This window comes from Dipodomys merriami, unplaced genomic scaffold (genome assembly GCF_024711535.1).
Source record: "Dipodomys merriami isolate MVZ:Mamm:240054 unplaced genomic scaffold, mDipMer1.0.p SCAF_6, whole genome shotgun sequence".
Classification (NCBI taxonomy): domain Eukaryota; kingdom Metazoa; phylum Chordata; class Mammalia; order Rodentia; family Heteromyidae; genus Dipodomys; species Dipodomys merriami.
The window spans coordinates 38,723,854-38,748,026 of NW_027206179.1; the positions used below are offsets into that span (position 1 = coordinate 38,723,854).

Below are 24,173 nucleotides of genomic sequence, written 5' to 3' on the forward strand. Positions count from 1 at the left end.
TCCCATTCCCCATTGCTGCCTCTCTCACCCTCTCCTGTCCTGTCCTCCTCTTTTCCTGTCTTCATTCTACTGCCTGTAAGGCCTTCATACACTCAGCTTCCGGGGGTGACTGTTATCTACACTCACAGCCTGGAGATCTCTCTTCTCCAGAGCTAGATTTCTGGCCCAGCATTTTATGATCACATAAGAATGCTATGCAAACCTCTTCTCCTGAGTTACTTGTTGATGACCGATACTTAGAAATTATAATACGGACATGAGCATCTGTGGCTACCTTCCAGGAAGATTCATGAGGGAGAAGAAAGTAGAATACATTTAGGGGTTTCAGAAACACTGTTGCTTACCAGCTACATGAATAGGGTAGATGGCTTCATCTCATCCTGTCTGGGCTTTGCTATGTGTAATGTGGGAATCATAGCAATGGCTTACCTCGCAGGGTTGTGTTTTGAATGGTTGTACTCTCAAGGAGCTCAGTCAGTGTGGTGGGGGTTACTGTGTGTATTGTGTCATTATTACAGTGACTTGAAGACTGTCTGGCAAGATGGTGGCCCTTTTAGGATCTAACTTGCCACCCTATGATTCTGTCAATGGACTTTGCTGTGTGGTGGGAGGTGATGCGTACAGCAACCTAGGTGATCACCCGATGGAGAAACTTCCTTCCACAGTTCAAGGCCTTGCGTTTTGTATTCCTCTGTCCATAGGAGTTCCTAAAAGTCGACGAGGAGAAATTTGGCAGTTCCTAGCTTTGCAATACCGTCTGAGACACAGGCTGCCGAACAAGCACCAGCCCCCCGACACCTCCTACAAAGAACTTCTCAAGCAGCTCACTGCCCAGCAGCACGCCATCCTCGTGGATCTGGGTAGGTTTGTCACACAGTGGCTCCTTACAAAAGTAAATGGGCTCCTGGGTTTTGTGTGTTGGTTGATATGGATGAAGATCTATGGGCATCTGCATAGTTTCTGACCTTCTTTTCTGGGGTAAGTTGTCTCTGTATCTAACTGGAGATACTATATATGCCTGAGTAGAAAATGAAATAAAACTTTTTTCTCTCTGGGCTGGGAAGGTGGCTCAGTGGTAGAGCACTTGCCTTGCATGCCTGAGGCCCTGGGTTTGATTTCTCAGCACCACATAAGCAAAAAGAAAAAAGCCGGAAGTGGTGCTGTGGCTCAAGTGGTAGAGTGGTAGTCTTGAGCTGAAGATCTGAGGGACAGCGCTCAGGCCCAGAGTTCAAGCCCACGACCGGACCCAAAAAAAAAAAAACCAAAAAAAAAAAACCTTTTTTCTCTCTGAAAAAAGCAATCACTGTTTTGTTCGGTGGAGTGATCTCAGTCGCTGTAGTCTGAACAACTATCTTTTGTGTAAATACAGTATTACATTATAATCAGTGCTGGCTTTGTAACAGGTCAGATGGGCACCAAAATAGGTCACAAAGGCATATCACAAGTTTCTATGGGGTTGGAGGTGTGGCTCAGGTGGTAGGGCACCAGCCAATGATCGAGTTTCTGACAGAAAAAAAATTCCTAAGCTTTTTAGATGTCACTTTTAAAAGTGAGAGTAACAGAGAGGGTTGTATATGGCCACAAGTACACATATACAGAGAGGTAACGGAGAGGAGAGGAAAAGAGAGGAGAGAGAGAGACAGAGAGAGAGACACAGAGAGACAGAGACAGAGACACAGAGAGACAGAGCGGGGGGGAGGGAGGGATGGAGAGGGAGAGTTAGGTATGGTCATTCACTTCGGAGACTGAAGCAGGAGGATCATGAGTAGTTCAAAGAGTAGTTACCTGTCTAGGGTCTCACAGAGAATGGATTGTAGCAGGTAAACCTGCAGGCAGGCAGTTGGGCCCTACCTACTCCTTATGTGAAGGAAGAAAGGGCAACTTTCCAGGCCTCAGGGAAAAAAGGCAATATAATGCTTATGCTAACACCACTTACAGGATGCAGGGTTCCTCACCTTAATGCTGTAGTGTTTGGTTCTCAGGGTGTGGGGAGCGTTTCCCACAACAGAATCTCTAATTTGCTGGATTTCACATAAGCTATGAAAAGTAAAGATGGAATGATTTAAAAAAATATTTTTCTCTATGAACATTATCATCTACATTTTATTCTCTTAAACGATCTAAGAATTGAGCATGGGTGTTTGTTTGATGGGTAGTCCTAAAAATGAAGCTGGAATCAGCCTCTTGGATAGACAGTGTATTTATAGCTGACGAGCAAAAATATTAAGGGAGGAAGGAAGAGGGTAATATGAAAACTTGCTTATCTGACTCTACTTGTTAGATAGCTGTGTTTCTGCATGCTTCTGTTAATTTCTCATTTCTCCTCATTATATTGTAGATTTCATCTGACTAGTTCCTGGGGGAAAACTTAATCACTTTTAAACCTCTGTGGTAGAAATGATTTTGAAATCTGACACTCTTGCAAATTCTGATGCATGGAATTATTTCATAGGGAAGCTAACATTGCCTTCATTTCTGTATCACAAGAAAGTACCAAATATTATATTCCCAGCCTTGGGGGAGGGATGAGTCAGTTTCAGTACCAAGTCCCAGCTTTTTAGTGAGTTTATTTGCTAGCTGATGATAATTCTTTATCCAAAGTTATATCTATACAAGGGAATTTATTTCAAGTTAGCTTGATATTGTGTCTTTTTAATCCCCTTTTGACCTAAAAGCAAATATTTCCTACATGATAGTCTACATGTAAATACAAATCAAAACATATCCCTCTAGTGTCCTCATAAAAAAAAAGAAAGAAGAAGCAAACAAAACCGAGAAGTAATCTGCTTATGATCTTTCAAGATTTCCTGAGAATAATCTCATATCTCTTACAGGATTCAGTTAGAGAATGGTATTTTGAATGTGCCTTGATTTAAATTCAGAATTAATTTCGTATTCCTTTCTCCTGCAATCTCTGCTGGTTATATTGTTTATGTATGATTTTTAAATTGTGTTTTATTATTTTTGCTAGAAAGAAGAGCTGCTTAGCATTAACTGCTTTTATATCATACAGGGGAAGATAAGAGTGGTAGTTTGGCAGTCAGAACTTGGGTTGTGTGTGTGTGTGTGTGTGTGTGCATGTGTGTGTGTGTGTGTGTGTGTGTAAGACACAGAGAAAGAGAGAGAGACAGAAACAGACACAGAGAGGGAGAGGGAAAGAGAGAAAGAGAGTGCCATGCACGAGATAACTGGAAGTCATTGGCTCACGCCTGTAATTCTAACTACTCAGGAGGCTGAGATCTGAGGGTCATGGTTTAAAGCCAGTCTAAGCAGAAAAATCTGTGAGACCTTTTTCTCCAATTAACCAGCAAAAGGCTGGAAATGGAGGTGTGGCTCAACTGATAGAGTTCCAGACTTGAGCAGAAAGGCCAAACAAGAACTTGAGTCCATGCGCCCTACTTGAGCCCTACTACTGGCACAAAACAAGAGACAGGGAAGGAGGGAGGCAGATAAAGGGGACAGACACTTGAAGCATACATCACACTGACGGAGGATGAGAATTCATTTTTCCTAGAGCTGTCTCAGTTGCGTCTTCACTGTGATCTCTAAAGCACTGGATCATCTCAATAGCATTTCACCTTCTTTTCCCCTGCAGGAAGGACATTTCCTACTCACCCCTACTTTTCAGTGCAGCTAGGCGCAGGGCAGCTGTCGCTCTTTAACCTCCTGAAAGCCTATTCTTTGCTGGACAAGGAGGTGGGCTACTGTCAGGGGATCAGCTTCGTGGCTGGAGTCCTGCTTCTGCACATGAGTGAAGAACAAGCCTTTGAAATGCTGAAATTCCTCATGTATGACCTGGGCTTCCGCAAGCAGTACCGGCCCGACATGACATCTCTCCAGGTGAGGCAGGCAATGTTCCGAGAGGGACACAGAAGGCTTTAGCACAAATCATGGCACCCGTCTCAGTTTAGACTTCAGGAAGTTTTGGATCTGTTGTCTAATGGGTAAAGGTGTGGGTGGGTTTCAGCTCACTCTATTGAGTGTGGGAATTGGGATGTTGCTAAATGCGTATGGTTTTTGGATACATAGAACGATTCTTTTTTTTGGGGGGGTGGTCATGGGTCTTAAACTTGGGTCTTAAACTAGCTGTCCCTAAGCTCTTTCACTCCACCACTTTTAGCCACAGTGCCACTTCTAGTTTTCTGGGAGTTAATTCGAGCTAAGTTTCATGGACTTTCCTGCCTGGACTGGCTTCGAACCACGATCCTCAGATCTCAGCCTCCTGAGTAGCTAGGATTTCAGGCATGAGCCCCCAGCGCCCAGATGGAGAACAAATTGATGACTATTCTTAGGGTTTTTTTTTTGACAAGTCAGAATAACCATAGACTGTATTTTTTCACTTACTATTTTGGTCCTGCTGGAGTGGGCCCCATACTTTGCCAGACAAGTGCTCTACTTTTCAGTCTCTATTTCCCCCTTATTTCTGAACAGTTCACCTACATCTTATACTGGATAGAACAGACAGCCACTTTGGTAGGGAGTTCAAAAGCTCTGTTCAGAAACAATAAATTGGTGACTATCAGTAGATTTCAGAGAACAAAAAGTATCTGAATAGAATTTGATTTGAAAGGAAGATACAGCTATCAGTTTTAAAAGGCAGTGATTTTTCCATTTAAAAATTTCTCTTGAGAACTGGTGGCTCATGCCTATAATCCTAGCTACTCAGGCAGAGATCTAAGAATTACAGTTGAAAGCCACCTCAAGCAGGAAATTTTACAAGACTTTTATCTTCAAATAGCTGGAAGAGGAGCTGTAGCTCCACTGGTAGAGCACTAGCTTTGAGCAAAAAAGCTCAGGAACAGTGCACAGGTCCTGTGTTCAAGTCCTAGTACTGACATACACACACACAAAAATTCTCATGATTTTATGGTGACAAAAGCTTTTGTAAGTCAGCTACTGGTGGCTCACACCTGGCATCCTAGCTTCTCAGGAAGCTGAGATCTGATGATTGAGGTACAACGCCAGTTTGGGTAGAAAAGTCCACAACACTCTCATTTCCAATTTCCCAACAACATGCTAGAGGTGGATAGTGCTCTACCACTTAAGCGATTCCTCTACTTCCAGCTGTTTTTGGTAATCAATTGGAAATAAGAGTCTCGTGGAGTTTCCTGATTGGGCTGGCTTCAAACCATAATCTTCAGATCTCAGCCTCCTGAATAGCTGATGGGTGAGAACCACCAGTGTCTGGCTAAACCATAGTACTTTTCTTATTTACTTAGTATATGCAAATTGTTATTAAAAATTAGAAAAGCAAAATTAATATTTAGTACATTGACACTTACGTTAATCTATACTATTTCTTTTTTTTTTTCCTCCAAATGAACTTTAGATTCAAATGTACCAGCTGTCCCGGCTCCTTCATGACTACCACCGAGAACTCTACAATCATCTGGAGGAAAATGAGATCAGCCCCAGCCTTTATGCCGCCCCTTGGTTCCTTACGCTCTTTGCCTCTCAGTTTCCATTAGGATTTGTAGCCCGAATTTTTGGTAAGAAATGGCTAGGTTCACCTGAGACACAGTGTTGCTTAAGCCAAGGATGTATGTCTAGCCATATGGTACCTTGACTCTTCTATCATAAAAACTGCAATTCTGTCAAATTGCTGGTGAATTGAAGAAATGGTATTGTTTTTAAGATAAAGTAGAATGGGAAAGAATTGTGCGTCTGTGTTTTAGCAGTATTGGAGATCTTAATTTCAATTCAGGTTTAAATAAGCTTAATATATGTTTTAAAAAAATCAGGAAGAGGGTCATGCCTGTGTAATTTTGCAGATTTTTTTCTTTGTGTGTGTGTGTGTGTGTGTTTTCCCCTCCTTCTCCGTTGTCTTCTCTAACTTGGATTTAAAACACAGAGAATTATGTGTCAGTGGAAGTACTTATTTATTTATTTATTGTCAGTCATGGGGCTTGAACTCAGGGCCTGGGCTCTGTCCCTGAGCTTTTTCACTCAAAGCTATCACTCTACCACTTTGAGCCACATGGCCATTTTTTGTTTTCTGATGATTAACTGGAGATAAGAGTCTCATGGACTTTCCTGCCCAGCTGGAAGTATTTATTTTTTATGTTATTTCTAGTGGTATTCCTTGCTGTTTTTATTGTTGACATGGTCACTTTAGTGGTATTTCTTTGTAGAAGTGACTTGTGCCAGTGGAGGGTAGAGTTGTATATCTCTGAGACCAGCTAGTAGAGAGACAATCACTAAATACCACTGGGCATGTGGTATCTATGTAGTTCCGCTCATGGTGTTTGGCAGTAGGAAAAAACAGAGTGTGACAGGTTTGTGCTCCCTTTGGGAGCCCTTTAATCTATTCACAACTATTTAATTAGAAAAGTCTAAAATTTAAAAAAAATCTCTATCTTAAAAAAATAAAACAACCTGTCAATCAATAAACACCACTATTTACTAGAGGTTTGACACCTGATCCTCTGAGACCACCTGTACTTTCACATTCTGCCAATCTGTCTGGTAGAGTCTAGAGTTAGAGTAGTACTTTTTCTCATCTGATTTAGGTTATTTTTGTTGTTGTTTTTCTTCTAAAATTTTTTAAATTTGTTGCTTGATTCATTACATAATAAATTTCTCCTTGATTTTCTCTTATAAGACTTTAAATAGAGGGGGTAACAATGTTCAAGAGGAAGTGTACTCATTACCTCACTCAAAAAAAAAAAAAAAAGACTTTAAATAGCCAGGCACTGGTAGCTCATGCCTGTAATCCTAGCTACTCAGGAGGCTGAGATCTGAGAATCACGGTTCAAAGCCAGCTTGGGTAAGAAAGACCCTGAGACTCTTATCTCCAGTTAACTGCTAGTAACCTGGAAGTGGTGCTGTGGCTCAAGTGGTAGAGTGCTCACCTTGAGCTGAAGAGCTAGGAAAGGTGCCAAGGCTAGAGTTCAAGCTCCATGACCAAAAAAAAAAAAAAGATTTTAAATAATTCTAATTGTTTTTAGTGTTCAATTATTGGGGAAATTGTAAATAGCAGTTGAACATTTAAGGATTTACCTAGTCTTTGTCATTTGCTATTAAATACAAATAATACATAGACATATACATATAATTTGTCTTTTATCCCCTTAATCTTATCTGAGATTTTTAAGAAGTAAGGGATATACAAGTACTTGTTCATATGTTTCAGTCATATTAATTTGTGTATGGGCTGTTTATTGGGCTTCAGGGCTTTGAGCTCTCACTCAGATTTTTCTGTTCATGACTTATGTTCTACCACATTCATCGAGGCCAGCTTTTTGCTAGTTAATTGGAAATAGAGTCGCTTGAAATTTTCTTCTCTGGCTGGCTTTGAGTTGTGATTCTCAGATATCAGTTTCCTGAGTAATGAGGAATATAGGCATGACCTACAAGCACCAGCTTCATATTAATTTTTCTTTAAAGTAGATGGTTTGACCAGTTTTCATTTGCAGAATATTTTCTGGTTCTGCTATAGCTGTAAAACAAATACTTTTCCCAAAAAAGTCTTTGCAATGATACATAGCTTTTAAAAAATTATTTATTGGAATAAATTGTCCAAAAGAAATTCAGTTCTATTTATATACAGGCATGTCTTATTTTTGGTTATGCAAATTATATCTCTTCTTTTAGATATGATTTTTCTTCAGGGAACTGAAGTTATATTTAAGGTTGCACTCAGCTTACTGAGCAACCAAGAGACACTTATAATGGAGTGTGAAAACTTTGAAAATATTGTCGAATTTCTCAAAAGCACGCTTCCTGATATGAACTCCTCTGAAATGGAAAAAATTATTACCCAGGTAAAATTTAAGTGATCATAAGATTATATGGCAGTTTTCTATTGATTATCTGGTAAAGCTTTAGTACCAAAAAATATAGTTTTTTATTGACAGATCTTACTGTTTTCAGGGTTGTTTTTACTTTTTATGTTTGTTTTCTTCAGTGCTGAGGATTGAATAGGCAAGTTCTCTACCACTGGCAACATCCCCAGCTAAAGAATGTTATATTTTACATTAATCAGATGCATTTGAAACTTCTAGATTGTGATATTTTCTATGTAGCTATGTACAGGAAATGTAGTTTAGAGCATTACATGAAGAGTTTTTCAGAAATCCTTCAATTTAAAGCAATGCTAAAACCAAAGATAGAATCAGAGAATCAGTCATACTTGACTGAAGAATAAAATGAGGTCCACTGTCTTTGTAATATTATGAGCTGTCCCGTAACACACACAAGCAACAACATAGACTTTGGAATTAGAAGGTACTTTATGTTTTCAATGACTTTCCTTATCAAGAAATCATTTTTTATTGTCAGTGGCTGTTTATTAGTTGTTTCACTTGACATACCACTCTATTCTTCTGAGTCTGTTTTCTCAGCTCCAAAATGGCACAGATTGATCCAAGTTTTGTAAAGCTTAAATAGGAACAGGGTCACCTTCAATGATTCAAAGGAAGGAACCATTCCAGCCACGTGGACAGGGAATCCAGTCATTAGAACCTGAGGGAGGCGGTTCCATCCCTGCCCCCATATATAATAAGTGGTTGGAGCTAAACCTGAAGTCCACCAGTGTGCACAGATTGTTTTGTGGCTTGTGTATATAAAAGACTGGCCTCTGCAATGCTTGGTAAGAAATGTATGCATTATCCTGCCCATGTAATTGTAGCCCCTCTGTACAGTATGTTCTCAAATAAAATAAAATAATATTAAAAAAAAAATAAAAGACTGGCCTCACCCCTGGTGTTTGTATGCAGGTTTTTGAGATGGATATTTCCAAACAGTTGCATGCCTATGAAGTGGAGTATCATGTGCTGCAGGATGAGCTGCAAGAATCGTCCTTTGCCTGTGAGGACAACGAATCTTTGGAGAAGCTCGAGAGGGCCAACAACCACCTGAAGAGGCAGAACATGGACCTCCTTGAAAAGTTACAGGTACAGATGGGTATGGTGGTGGATGCCTATAGTCCCAGTTCTTAGGAGGCGTGAGTGTGTGTGTGTGTGTGTGTGTGTGTGTGTGTGTGTGTGTGTGTGTGTGTGTGTGTGCGCGCGTGCGCGCACATGTTAGTACTAGGGCTTAAATTTAGGACTTCAGGCTCTCAATTGGCTTTTTTTCACTCATGGCTGGTGCTCTACCACTTGATCCATTTGATCCACTCTACTTCCAGTTTTTTGTTGGTTATTTGGAGATAAGTGTCTCTTAGAGTTGTTGGCCCAAGCTGGCTTTGAATCGAGATTCTCAGATCCCAAACCTCCTGAATAGCTAGGATGACAAGTGTAAGTCACTGGTGCCTGAAGACATGCATATATTTTTAAATTAAACTTTTTTTGATGCACAAAATCCAGTATTTTGTGTGCACCAGACAAAGGTTCTACCAGAGAACTACAACCCTAGAACCCAGTAGTTATATTTTTTGAGCAACCTAAACATCTTAATTTCATGTAGGTTTACAATATTGTTTCAAAAACAATAATGAATAATAAAATAGTAATAACTATAAATAATTACCTAATAATAATTAAGTAATTTGATTCAATTGGTTAATCATGAATTTGAGGCCTGGCTGAAAATATAATAAAGATCCAGACTGTTCAAAAATATTTTTTTCTTGCCAGTTATGGGGCTTTAACTCCAAGTCTAGGCACTATCCCTGAGCTCTTTTGGTTCAAGGCTAATGCTCTACCACTTTGAACTCTGCTTCTAGTTTTCTGGTGGTTAGTTGTAGATAAGAGTCTCACTGACTTTCCTGAGTTGGCTGGCTTTGAACCATGATCCTCAGATCTCAGCCTCCTGAGTAGGTAGCCACTGGCATCTGGCTTGTTTAATTTTTTTTAAAATTATTTTATTGTAAAGATGCTGTACAGAGGGGTTAGAGTCACATGAGTAAGGTAATGAGTACATTTCTTTTTTTGGGGGGGGAGGGTCCAGTCATGGGGCCTGAACTCTGGGCCTGGCTGTCCCTCAGCTCTTCAGCTCAAGGCTAGTGCTCTAACACGTGAGCCACAGTGCCACTTCTGGCTTTTATTTATTTATTTTTTTGCTTATGTGGTGCTGAGGAATCGAACCCAGGGCCTCAGGCATGCAAGGCAAGCGCTCTACCACTGAGCCACCTTCCCAGCCCCATGACTACATTTCTTGTTGAGCGTTGTTACCCCCTCCCTTGTTGTTCTCCCACAACCCCTTCCTTTCCCCACCTCCCTTACTTTTCCCCCTCACCCGAAGTTGCAATGGGTCATCCTGTGTCCTTGTTTCGACATTTTGTTATTCCTCTTCCCCTCCCCAAATTAGACTAATGTGTATACAAGGTGAAGGGTACCAAAATCAAGTATAGTGAAAACAGGAGGTATACCATAGGGGGAAGAACATACAAAGGAAACAAAAAATCACATAGTACATTAAAAACAACAACAACAAAGACAGACCTCTTGTGTCCATATCTTGGGGTTCATTTCACTTAGTATTATCTTATATAATCATATATACATAGCTTTTGAGCTTTTCTGCTTATCTAATAAGATTATCCTAGATGTACACTAATTATTGCAAATGAGGGAAACCATGGGACCTATATTTCTTTGGGTCTAGCTTTACTTCACTTCATAAGAGTTTTTCCAAGTCTTTCCATTTCCTAACAAATGGAACGGTGACATTCTTTCTAATGGAGGCATAGAATTCCATGGTAGATATATAATACCACATTTTCTTGATTTAGAGGGTTGTTTTTTTTATTTATTTATTTTTTTTCTCTCCCCATATAGGTGGCTCATGCCAAAATCCAGGCCTTGGAATCAAACCTGGAAAATCTTTTGACCAGAGAAACCAAAATGAAGACTTTAATCCGAACCCTGGAACAAGAAAAAATGGCTTATCAAAAGACAGTGGAACAAATTCGGAAGCTGGTGCCTGGAGAAGCTCTTGCCAACTGTGAGATGCTGTTGAGAGACTTAAACTGCAACCCTAACAACAAAGCCAAGGCAGGAAATAAGCCATAATTCCCAACATGCAGCCTCAGCACAAAGCCCTCCTTTGCATTGGATTGAGGAAGCACTTGCATGCAGCTGGCTCACGCTGGACCAGAAACTGGAAGAGCCACCGTGCACTGGTGCCGAGCCCCCGGTGAGCAGAACGTGCCAATCCTAAGCCATTGTACAGAAAATCCAGACTGATTTTTTTTCTTATGCTGCCTATGTATATATATAATATATATGTAAAATGGACATAAAGAGTTCATGCTTTCAAATATGCCGAGTAGACTTATATTTACAACAATTTTTTATTTCAGCCAGAAACTTTATGAAATTTACGCCAAAGGGAAGTTGATGTGAAATTCCCCATGGACACGTGGAAAAAGTGTTTTTTTTGTTTTGTTTGCCTTTGTAGTGAAACAAAGCTAGATAACATCTATGTATATTGAAATATACTTGAAAAAAAATGAATGTATTTTTTTTCCTCCAAAGAATAGCATGTTTCACTCAAGGGTGGAAGGTGGAAACACTGTGTATCTGTCTTAAATTCAACTGACATTGTCTGTAGAGGCACATGACTGGTTGTTAGGCACAATCCTTTGGGATATTGAGGAAGGCGATGGCTTTGTGCTAACAGGATTGTGTCTCTATGAGTTTTGAGTCTAGCTAGGCCTCATTTTAGATATCCTAAGGAAAAAGCGGGACATCGTGGCTGAATCTACCCAGCTCAAGGTAAAGGATAATGTTGCTAATTTTACAGCAGTTTGGAATATCCTGGTCATTTAAGCGGAAACCATCAGGCTTCAGAAATAGAATTTTGGACCTAAATTGCAAAGATTAGTCTTCTCCCTTTTTGTTTAAATGATTTCTGCCATTATGCTTGGCTACCTTTGCCAAATGATGTAGATTTGACATTTTCCCATGCTAATTACCATGAAAGCTCTCAAAGCAGCTCTCTCTCTACTTTCAATATAAGATAAGCAAGGACAATTATGATTGATTTTTCCCAAAGATGGCGTCCTGTGTTTAGGCACTTTTCCCCGCTTAGCCAATTGACAGACTCCAATAACTTCTACATCATCTTCCCCTTTGTGAAATGTTTAGGAAATTCCCAGGAAGGGATGGAAAAGATGGCACCAGCCCAACCAAACCCTAAAATTCTATATTTGGTCTTTGAAGTGTCTCTGTGTACGAATAGCTTATTGGTGGACACTGTTGCGTGCTGGATATATATATAAGAAAAGTTAATTTTCAAAGTACCCATGCAGTCCTTCACAGCTGAGATGAATTTGTGATAGTGCCTCTGAAATGGATGTAGACATTTTGTTTTTCCAAAATGTATTTATTGTTACTGCCTTTTGTATTTGTATTTTTTATTTTTGCAGGACTTGTGGCTTCGCAGATGGATTCTTTAGGGTAGTTTTCTTCAAAGAGAGTTTGTTTTCCATAATCTGAAATGTTTCATGTAGGGTAAGCATCAAGCTCTGAGGATTTCAGAAACCCTTGATAAACCACAGAAACCCCATTTGCACTGTTAATCAGTGTGAAACCGATCATTCTTCCTGTAGATCAGCATGCTGTGTGATTTCTCATCCAACAATCAAGTCTTAGTAGCAAGTAAATTTAGTGTAACTTCTAGGTCCTGGGAGATGGTGATTCTAAATATCCCATTTAGTTGAGACCACCAAAGTATTAGTTGCTTGGCTTTCCCAAAAATGTCCCTATTTATAGGAAGGTAGAGTTAATTTTTTAAATTATTGTCTTTAAGTGTGGACAAAGGGGTTTCCATTAAACAAGTCAGATTATGAGTATAAAGGATCTTGATCAGTATTACCTCGGAGGTTTTAAAAATTCCCTATCTATAGGAGAAATACATTCTTCTTATCATAGAGTAAAATGGAATTTGCCTTATGGATGTGATACACAGGTGTTAGCCAGTGGGGCTTCAAGCTGGGGAAGGTCACTTCTTTCTGATACTCAGTTTCAACTTTATTCTGGATGTTTAGGGTCAACCTTATGAATTGCATCATGGTGTTCAGAGATCAAGGTGACTCAGATAGTCTTTTCTCTTGACAGTCAGTTTTTCTGTTTCATTTGTGACTCTTAAACATGTTACATCAACTATACTCCATATATTTTGCATCTGTATCAGATTAATGTCATGTCGAATTCATTTCCAATAAATATATTGTTGCAGTTTTCTTGGCTTCTGGGTTTTATTTTTGATTACTTCAGTGAGAGAGAGAAAAAAACAGAGACATAAACAAAACATGCATAAATTGGATTATTATTACCTAAGACAGAGATACTGATAATTCCTTCCAGTAGAATATGAAACATTAGAGGTAATTTAAGAAGCCATTATGGGGGCTGGGAAGGTGGCTCAGTATTAGAGTGCTTGCCTTGAATGCATGAGGCCCTGGGTTTGATTCCTCAGCACCACATAAGCAGAAAAAGCCAGAAGTGACACTGTGGCCCAAGTGGTAGAGCACTAGCCTTGAGCTGAAGAGCTCAAGTATAGCACCCAGGCCCAGAGTTCAGACCCCATGACAAAAACAAAAAACAAAAAACAAAAATCAAACAAAAAAACCCAAAACCATTATGAACTAGGTATTAGTGTTCATGACTGTAATCCTAGCTACTCAAGAGGATGAGATTTGAGGATCACAGTTCAAAACCACCCAGGGAGGAAAGTCCCCTTATCTTCCAGTTAACCACTAGAAAACGGGAAGGTTTAGTACTAAAGTTAGCAATAGCACATGGTATCCTTGAGAGGACTGTAAACACATTAGAGAATTCCTGCAGGATACATTCAGATCATATCTACCAGCAGCATTCTGAATTCTTTGGATGAAAATCCAATTGGAAATTGTTTCTTTATTTTCATATCCTCTTTCTTGTTGCTGTCTTGGAGAGGATCTAATAAATGAAAGGGGTAGAATAAATCTGTCAGAGTGGTTTGCCTTTGTCATTCCACAGTCATAAGAAAAGGCTTGAAGGAGTTAAAAACTGATAATAATGCACTTTCACGTGCTTTTTAAATTTTTTGTGCTGGTCTTGGGGTTTGAACTCAGGTCCTGGGTGCTCTCTGAGCTCTTTTGTTCAAGAATAGTGCTCTACCACTTTGAGCCACAGCACCACTTCCAGTTTTTGAGGTGATTAGTTGGAAATAAGAGTCTCATGGACTTTCCTGACTGGGCTGGCTTTGAACTGCAATCCTCAGATCTCAGCCTCCTGAATAACTAGGATTACAGGTGTGAGCCACCAGCACCCGGCGACAAATAGATTTTATGAACCAATTCCACATTGAATACCAAATATCCAGAGGTAGTATAGTCCTTGGCCTCAAAGAGTTGTGGTTTAAGAGGGAGGAAGGGAAGAATGGTATGCTGATGAAATCATATTGGTGAGCCTTCAAGGCCCCAAACTAGAACAAATGCGCTGGGGTAAATGGCACTTTGGGGTTAAGATCTTCTTATTACATGGAAACAAGACCTAGCAGGCACAAGTCTGATGTTGGCAAAGTGCTTTTCTCATTAATAACATTACTTCTCATGATATAAAAATATTTGTCTTTGTTCAAATGTTACTAAGATTCAACTTTTCTTCAATGTAATCTCACATTGTTTCCTTCTGGAATTGAGTTAATTTGCAAATTTAGTCATTAATCTGAGTAGAACATGTTGTTATTCAGAAATAATCATTGCAGTTAAAATTCACATTGTACTCTAATGTTTAGAGATGTCTTGGAAATAAAGTGTTTCAAAACAAAACGAGAGCATTTTCTATGTTGACTTTGACCAACTTGCTCATATTTGATTTCCTATATACATCTCTGTTGTACTTTGTCTAACAAATAGTTATTCTGTTCTACTGCTCCCTGCTCCCTCATTCAGCCTTTCTGTCGTAAATTGGGTACTTATAAAGAGAATTCATAATTCACAGTTATTAAAGCTTATGTAATTACAGCATCCATTAGTATTTTAGTAGAACTTATATTTAAAATCACAAGGCAAGGTGGTGGGGGAGGTTACCAGTGATAGAGTGAGTAAATACGTTTGGTTTTCTTCCCATCTCCCATGAAGTTAAACCTATGGTTCACTATGTATGCCTTTCGTAAGGCATCCCACATATTCAAAGGATGACAAGAATGCATTTCACTGGCTGTTTATATGAAAGGACTACAAGACAAATACATGTTTAAAAAACACTGTGTTTCCCTGTTCCTCTACCCCTCTTGAGCAGTGTTATTAAAAGCAGTCTACTGCTTTGAAGGCATGACCATAGGCAAAAACACACTTCCAGGGAGACCATGAAGAATAATGAAGAAAGATGACAGCCATGCACTGTTTAACTGTGCAAGTTAACATTTCCTTTGACAGATATGTCAGATAACATGAGCCCAACCTCTTGCTTTTTTAGGCATTTGATGCAAGCTAGTTTATCACTAACACAACTTTACTTATGCACGAAGCGAATTACAAGGAAGAACTGGCTTCAGCCATTGCCATTCTGTGTCAATAACTATACAAAGAGTTGGTAGCCTTTGTGAGACCTGCTTCTCCCAGATCTGGAGAGCAGGGGTTCTTGTATCACTTTGGATTTCTCTCTAACTCTATTTCTGCTAAAAGGTGCTAAAAGGTAAGGAAGTTTTATGATGAAGGAAGTTTGGGAAATGATGGAGGAAGGTAGGTTGCACAAAATTCTTAACTGCTAGTATTCCAGAACCTCAGCCAGCTGCCACTTCATGGGGGCATTATGGGCTGGCCAGAGGCCACATGACCAGTCAGCCTAGGAAGCACAGGGTTGATATACAGGTAGATCAAGGTGAACTCTGGATCCTCCACTTAATCCCTATGGAACTGAGAAAGTTACCAAACTTTTTACAAGTGTATCTACATATACATACAGTAGGCTTCAATTAGGCCACTAAAGAGCCATCCAGCTGCATAATTTCTATAATCAACTAATTATTTTTCCAAAACTCTAGACAAATTACATAATGCACATGGAAAGGGAATTCTGGTTTTGCTTTCAGTCTAACTGTAACAATGCATCTTATTCTTATATTTGTGTGAGTGCATGTTTGAGTGTGTGTGTTTGTGTGTGTGTGTGCGCACGTGCGTGCACATGCATGTATGCACACACCAGTACTGGGGCTTGAACTTAGGGTTTCATGATTTTGCTGACTTTTTTCCCATTCAAAGCTGGTGCTCTACCACTTGAACCACATCCTTACTGCCTCATATTGATTTTAAATATTATACAATTAAGTAAACAACTATAAATGTCTGCAACTAGACATGTTTTTCCCCTTAAGTAATACAAGTCAAGCTTGTGGTTAGCCTTAGGTTTCTTTTTAAAAATCAATGAGAAAGTCTGTTTCCCCTTCCTTCTTGGTATTGGCACCTAGCCATTGCTTTCTATTTATAGTTTTGCCCCCTTTTTTTGGTTGGAATGGTGAAAGAGAAAAAAAATGGTACATTCTTCTCATTTAACCAAGAAAATAAATTTTACCTTAATGTTTTGCTAATGAACTACAGTTTGTAAAGAAAAACAAAAGGCTTTGCCTTGTCAAGTATGTTTTTATAAATACTAATTTCTCAAATATTTCCTTTACAGACCTGTACCTAACTTCTGATGTTATTGTCATTCTGTGAATGAATGAAGGGTGACAGAGAAAAGCCTGTGTGGAATAAACCTTTATATTGCTATTGTGCTGTACTGCATATTCTGTGTGCTAAGTGATCAGAAGAGTCTTGTAGACAGGACAGCCTTGTAGACAGGCAGAGGCAATGCAATGTAGAGAGATACCCATCTTGCTAGATTAGTTAGGCAGTATGAATAAAAGCCAGAGGCTGGCCACTGGTGGCTCACACCTGTAATCCTAGCTACTCAGGAGGCTGAGATCTAAGGCTAACCCCTCAAAGCTAGCCAGGGCAGAAAAGTCTATGAAACTTATCTCTAACTAACCCACACAAAGCAAGAAGTAGAGTTGTGGCTCAAGTGGTAGAGTGCCAGCCTTGGGTGAAAAAGTCAAGTTAGAGTATGAAGCCCTGAGTTTGAACTCCTGTACTGGGACAAAAAAGAAAAAAAGAAAAGCCAATCAGAGAGCCACCTAACCCAACTCTGTAAGGTAAGAAAGAGTGTTAATTACATAAACAAAAGTTAAGTAGGCATGAAACTTGCCTATATGATCCTAAATTTCATGCTTAAATTGATCAGAATCTTCTAGTCTACAGTACATTATTATAACATTTCTTATTTATAAATAAAACCACAAAAATTGCTAACATTAATATTTTTTCTAAAATGAAAAACCAGAGAAGTTGTTTATAAAGATTTGACCTGAAAATTGATATCAGGTCTACTACTTACACATAATAATTAATTAGTGGATCGTTGATATATTTCCTTTGCCATCATTTTCATGCCTAATAACAGATATTTCAAGAAAGAAAAATCCAATGTATAAAACATTATCTGTGCTTTTAAAAAAATGACTAATTCCTAATTATTACATCTTTGTTGTCGTCAAGGTGATGTACAGTGGGGCTACAGTTACATAAGTAAGGTAATAAGTACATTTCTTGTCAAACTTGTTGCCCCTTCTCTCATTTTTCTCCTGCTTTCCCTCCCTCCAACCACCAAGTTGTACAGATCATTGCCAACATATTGTCTTGTGAATATCACTGTTGCATCGGTTCCCCCTGTCCTTTGTCTCACCATTCTGGTGTTCCCCTTCCCTTCCCTAATTCAAATAAATGTATATACAATAATACCATGGTACCAGAATCAAATACAGTGACAACAGGGGATATGCCGTAGGCGGAAGAACATACAAAAGAAACAAAACACATAGCACATTAAAAACAACAACAACAAAAAACCTCTGTGTCTATGTGTTGGAGTTCATTTCGCTTAGCGTCATCCTATATGGTCATATGTACATAGCTATTGAGCTACTCTGCTCATCTGCTAAAATTATCCTAGATGTATAGTAAATATTGCAAATAATTATTGCAAATAATAACAGCTGTGTTCTTATTTATTTTTGGCAATAATGGGGTTTGAACTCAAGCCCTTATCATTTGAAGGCTTGTGCTCTACCACTTGAACCACACCCTCAATCTTGTAGTCTTCTCTTTAGCTGTCCTTAAATGTTTAATTCTGTCTCAGCTGGGTATTTCATTCCCAGTGTATTTCATTAAGCAGTGTGGCCTTTTGGAGGTCAAGAGGTCAAGGACAGGATTCCTGCCCTTATAAAAGAGGCCCGAGGGAGCTTGTTAGCTCCCTTTAGCACACAGACCTCAGAACGGCCCTGAAGCCCAGCTCCGTGGTGGGTGGAGTGCTTGCCTCGTGAGCTCAGTCTGCAGCTCACACTCCGGTACCTCTGAAAACAAGAACTGTGAGTAACACATTTCATTTGTTTTTAAGTTATCTAGCAGAAGGGTTGTTGTTGTTATAAACTAAAACAGTAAGCAAGAATCCTTCCTTGTTAGGGAAATCCAAGAAGAAAAACAAGATTATCTTGGATCTCTTGGTTCTCTTGGATTGTTTTTGTTACCTAGTGTTGTGTGTGTGTGTGTGTGTGTGTGTTGTAAGGTTCACGGAAATTTGGGGAGAGCCTTGATCCAATTCAAAGAGTGAAATTTACCTTTACCCCTTATTCAGTCATGGTAGTTTACTCAACACTTGACAAGTAGTTAACTTGTTCATACATACAGTAGAAAAGATGTAAAGAAGGTTTTAGAATGAAGTTTTGTAACCACACAGTTACAAAGGGCATAGAATGTTTATTGTTTGTGCCTGAGGGGGCCTATCAGGTCCAAATTATGAAATTGCTTTCCACTCTCTGATCCCAAACTGCCAAGAGGAGATACCCGAGTTATAAATGCAACTTTATTAAACACAGGTGTCTAATATATCCTGATTGGAGTGTAAACAGGGCTGTCCCTGCCACAGCTGTGACTACTTGTAGTTGCACAACTGTGAGAAGACACAGAGAGATTTGGTCAATGGATAATCATGCTGTAACCAAGGAAGTCAAATAGGAAATTAAAATGACCGTAAGTACATTTACCAAAAACAGATCCCTGAAAAGCTTCTGTTTTCCCAATTTGCTTCTTGAAGATGATATATATTAATCAGTTCTTATCAATTTGAAAGCTGCAAATGAAGGAAACCCTTCTTATATCTTCATTATCATTAAACCCATAGTGAATAGTAGGAGCTATTACTTACAAATAACTTACTGGATTAATGCATTTAATATGTGTACTGTCTTGTTGAATGTTTTTGCAATCATGTTATGGAACAGAACACAATTATATTCTAAGGTTACAAAGGAGAAGACCAAATGAGAGCTATTTTGAGTAGGGAAGTTGGGTCTGAAATTCTGTGTGTTGGCCTGCAGAATGGTTCCTTTAAAGGTCTGTGATATGTATGGGGCACCAAGTTAGTCTGAAGGTTATCTACATCCATACTATCAAGTCTAAGAAACTTGTTTAGTTTAGTTTCACGTTTGTTCCAGTTTACAGAGACCATTTGGTTCTATTGTGATTAACAACATTATAAGAAAGCATCAGGACGAGAATAATATTTTAAGATTAGAAAGATTAGAAGTATTGGGAATAATTGAAGAGAGAAGGAAGAAAATAGCACCTATGTTTCTTCCTGTCTTTGATTATCTGTACTGCTCTGAAGTGGCTAGAGAGAAGTGAAAAGAACTTTAGAGAATGCAGAATGCCAGGGATTGGAGCAGACACTTGAGAGCTGAGAGAGCGGGAAGGCTTGCTCCTGCATTCCAAACCCTTACCCAATGCTGAGGGCTCACTAATGGACAAAGATGGCAGTGGCTCCCTGAATGGTGGAGAAATGCACTTAGACAGTGAGCTTCTCTAATGGGGTCCTAGGGACGTCATATTCACCATAGTCCAGGCCAGGACAGGTCATCCATGCCTGTGTCCAGGAGTTGGAGGACAGCTCTGCATAGACAGTCCTTCCTATGTTCTGCTGCCACCTAGAGCCCAGTGCGGGAGCAGCTTGCTGCATTGAGACCGCAGGGTGCTGTGGAGACCGTACCACTAGCAGCAGAAGCGCCCCTCTACATGATACCCTCCACACAGGAGGCCAAACTTCCTCCCCCAGGGTCCTCCACTGACCGAGTTCAAATTCTGCAGTGAAGGAAGCTCCAAGTGAGAAGGGTAGGATTCAGCTTCAGGAGAGCAGAGCAAAGCGTAGGGCAGGGGTGGCATGCATAGTGTGTGTGTTCATCATCTCATCCAGTTCTTCCAAGAGTTCTGTTGTCCCAAGTCTAAGTTATGGGCCTAAGTTGCTGCCGGTGCATCCAAGTATTTCTGAGTAAAGTGAGGAGACTTGGGTTTTGGTTGGGGGTGGGAAAGCCACTTGATGAGATGGGGCACAGAGATGGACAGTTGAAGGGTTTCTCCATCATTCCAGCTTTGTGATGACAGCTCCTTAGGAATCACAGGTGGTAATATATTTTCTTTAAATCTGGAAACCTCAAGAAATATCATTGGAGTGTAGCTGTTATGAATTTAAAACCTTCCAATTCTGTTGGGCTTAAATGGTCTCGGTGTGGAGTCCTTAAAATCTGTTACTTTCTTTCTGAGGTTCAGTCGGCAATCAGCTTGGATGATTTGGGGCTGGCTTTCCCCCCAGTGTAGGTGACTAAGGCATGAATGAGAAAATGCAAATTTGTGACAAAGTTTGCCTCTAGACTTTAAAGTATTATTTATTTTATTTTTGCTGGTCCTGGAGTTTGAATTCAGGGCCTGGGAGCTGTCCCTGAGCATTTGAGCCACAGCGCCACTTCTGGCTTTTTCTGAGTAGTTTATTTTTTATTTTATTTATTTATTTTTTATTTATTTTTATTTTTTTAATTGTATTTTATTTTATTTGAGAACATACTGTACAGAGGGGCTACAATTACATGGGCAGGATAATGCATACATTTCTTACCAAGCATTGCAGCCTCCTCCTTTGTTTACCCTTCACTTCCCTTCCCCGCCTCCCCCCTCCCCCCACCCAATTTTACCCCCCTCCCCCCTCTGAGTAGTTTATTGGAGATAAAAGTCTCGAACTTTTCTGCCAGGGCTGGTTTTGAACCCCAGTCCTCATATCACAGCTTTCCGAGTAGCTAGGATTACAGGCGTGAGTAACCGGCACCCTGCTTTTTAATCACTATGATTTGAATATGTATGACTATTGTATTGTGTTATTCCCAAGATTGCCACTAGATGACAGTGTCGTTTCAATTTATTTGTATCCATCTTTGCTTTCCTGCAAATTCATAGCACAGCAAGTTATTTCTCCTTGACTAGGAGTTTTCTCTCTCACCAAAGTAATAAACATAAAACCCCAAAGCCAAGAAAACTGCAACAATGTATTATTGAAAATGAATTAGACAAGACATTAACCTGATAGAGATGCAAAATCTATGGAACCTAATCATGTTTTAAAAATCACAAATGAAATGCTGATAATTGTAGTAGTAATTTTGACATTGAACTTGTACTTCCTTTGTTATTTCAATTTAAGTTGTGAATGTATTATTGTCTCCCCTCCATGCTTTAAAAGCCTTACACATAAACAAGGAGGCAAATACGATCACAACAGAACATCAAATATTGGTTGAGTATACACTGTCTTGCAGGCTCTGGATTATGTACTTTATATGCGTTATGTCACATTATATCAGTGATTAGGCTCATGGGAGAAACACTCACCTATAGGGAGTCTTGTACCACAAGCCTTACCATATAGCTTCTGATTCAATAGATGTCCTGGGAGGTCCTGAATGTGTGTGTGTGCGTGTGTGTGTGTGCGCATGCACGCTGGTACTAGGGCTTAAACTCAGGGTCTCATTTTGTTTTTGCACTCAAAGTTGGTGCTCTAACACATGAACCACACTTCTACTTCTGGCTTTTTGCTGGTAAATTGGAGGTAAGGATTTTTCTGTCTGGGCTGTCTTCGAACTGTGATCCTTAGATGTCAGCCTCTTGAGTAGCTAGCATTACAGGCGTGAGCTATTAATAGCTGGCTGTCCTGAACATTTTTGTGTTTATGACAATATCTTAGGTATTCTGATACTGATGGGGTAGAGGCTACACTGTTATACCATTTAAATGTCTCAGGACCACTACCATTGTATTATTTCAATGTTCACACATCTGTAAAAGATATGTACTACTCATTTTCTTTTATAGATAAGGAAACTGAAACTCAAAGAGGTTAAATAATTTGCTTAGAGTCACATTTGGCCAGTGGTAGAACTATCAAATCCAAGTTCATTTAACTTAAAAGCTGACCTTAAAGCCATGGTTTTCCAGCTGTGCATCAGTGAGTGTATTTGTTAAAAATACACATACCTATCAAATTCTGAGTTCTGTCCCTATCAAATTAATCAAGATTCTATGGCATTATGTGCTGTCTTTCATTTGACAAGCTTCTCAGAGATTTTAATGTACAGCAATTTTTAGAAGTAGCTTATTTTGCATGTAATTTTCAAAGCTCTTTTGGATTTAAAAATGTACTAATGTTTGGTTCTCACCCTAGTTAATTGAATTTGTTTGGGCTAGGGATGGCTTGGAAATTAGGCAACCTCTCCCCAGGAGACCCTAATAGGAGGCTTGAAAAACATAAGAACCACCGCACTAAGATTTTCTCTATTGAACTTGACTGCTCAATTCTTTAAGCACTTGAAAATGAATTTATTACTCAGAAGAGGCTAGAGCCAGAAGGACTCAATAGCCTTTCCTTTTCTTCTCGAGGTAAGGTCTCACTATGTATCCCAGGCTTCCTTCCAGGATAGTAATATGGTCCTGGTCTGTCTCCACCACACTCCAAATTGCTGAGCTTACAGGTATGTACTACCATACTAGTTAACAGTTTGCTCTCAAAGGAGGAACTCTAAAAGTAGAAAGTTGGATTTAAGAGCTCCTTTCTTTTCTTTCTAACCTTCCTTCCTTCCCTCCTTCCTTTCCTTCCTTCCCTTCCTGCCTTCCTGTCTGCCTTCCTTCCTTTCTGCCTGCCTTTCTCTTTCTCTCTCTCTCTTACTTTCCTTCCTGCCTGCCTTCCTTTCTGCCTTCCTTTCTGCCTTTCTCTTTCTTTCTTTCTTTCTTTCTTTCTTTCTTTCTTTCTTTCTTTCTTTCTTTCTTTCTTTCTTTCTTTCTTTCTTTCTTTCCTTCCTTCCTTTCTTCCTTCCTTCCTTCCTTCCTTCCTTCCTTCCTTCCTTCCTTCTTTCCTTTCTTCTTTGTGTGTATAGGGAAGTCTTTGGGCTTGAATTCAGGGCCTGGGTGCTGTCCTTGAGCTTTTACCAAGTCTAGAACTCTACCACTTGAGCCACAGCTCTACTTCTTGTCTTTTGGTAGTTTAGTGGAGATAAAAATCTCATGAACTTTTCTTCCCTGGTTGGCTTTGAACTGAGTTTCTGAGCTCTCCGCCTCCTGAGTAGCTAGGATCACAGGTATAAGCTCAGTTCCTACTGAGCTGTTTTTTTTTAAAATCATATGTCAACTCTGTTTCCCAAATGAGTCATAAAAATATTTGAGCCATAGCTTAAAGGAGAATGAATCTGTGAAAACATACTCTACTCACACCATGAAAAATCACTCTGTGCTGGAACAAAGTGAAGCCAGGATAACTTTTGTCTACATACAGGAGCTATGGTAATGCTCAGCTTCATATTCAGGTAATAATGTCAAATATGGTTTTGTTTTTTGGGGGGACAGGCATAAACAAAGACAAAATCCTTTTTATATCATCAATGTGCTTTCCTGAAAGTACCAAATTACGGGCAGAACACCAGTTGATGTGGCTTGCCACGGCATATCACCATCGGAAAAGCCATCACGGCGGCCACAGATCATTCATGGGCTAATTTAAATAATGGCTACATCTTGGCAATGATGGCTGACTGTGACAGCTTATAGGTTTTAGATGGCAACTCCTGCACTTTGGCAAACACAGATCAGCTGCCAGTAGACCTCAGTGATTGCTCCATATATATTGGTGAATTTGTAAAGACAAATTCAGTGTGCAGCTGCCAATACATGGCAATGTTTCCTTTCCTTTTTCTTTTCTTTTTTTGTTGGTCGTGGGGCCTGAACTCTGGGCCTGGGCGCTGTCTCTCAGGACTTCAGCTCAAGGCTAGCACTCTACCACGTGAGCCACAGCACCACTTCCTACAAGGCAATGTTTGATGAGTGAATGTATCCATCAAGT

The 24,173-nt window shown here is 39.6% G+C and overlaps 1 protein-coding gene across 2 annotated transcripts in view; it reads left to right on the forward strand.

Moving 5' to 3' along the window:
- The window catches only part of LOC138814055 (TBC1 domain family member 4), a 157,478-nt gene extending 144,352 nt beyond the window's left edge, over positions 1-13,126 (forward strand). For both annotated transcript variants that reach the window (XM_070002845.1, XM_070002847.1), the window contains 6 exons: positions 702-860; positions 3,596-3,840; positions 5,330-5,489; positions 7,594-7,763; positions 8,718-8,894; positions 10,719-13,126. In XM_070002845.1, the coding sequence (XP_069858946.1) occupies positions 702-860; positions 3,596-3,840; positions 5,330-5,489; positions 7,594-7,763; positions 8,718-8,894; positions 10,719-10,952 (1,145 nt within the window). In that variant the 3' untranslated portion in view covers positions 10,953-13,126. The remainder of the gene's footprint in view (positions 1-701; positions 861-3,595; positions 3,841-5,329; positions 5,490-7,593; positions 7,764-8,717; positions 8,895-10,718) is intronic.
- The last annotated feature ends 11,047 nt before the right edge of the window (positions 13,127-24,173 follow it).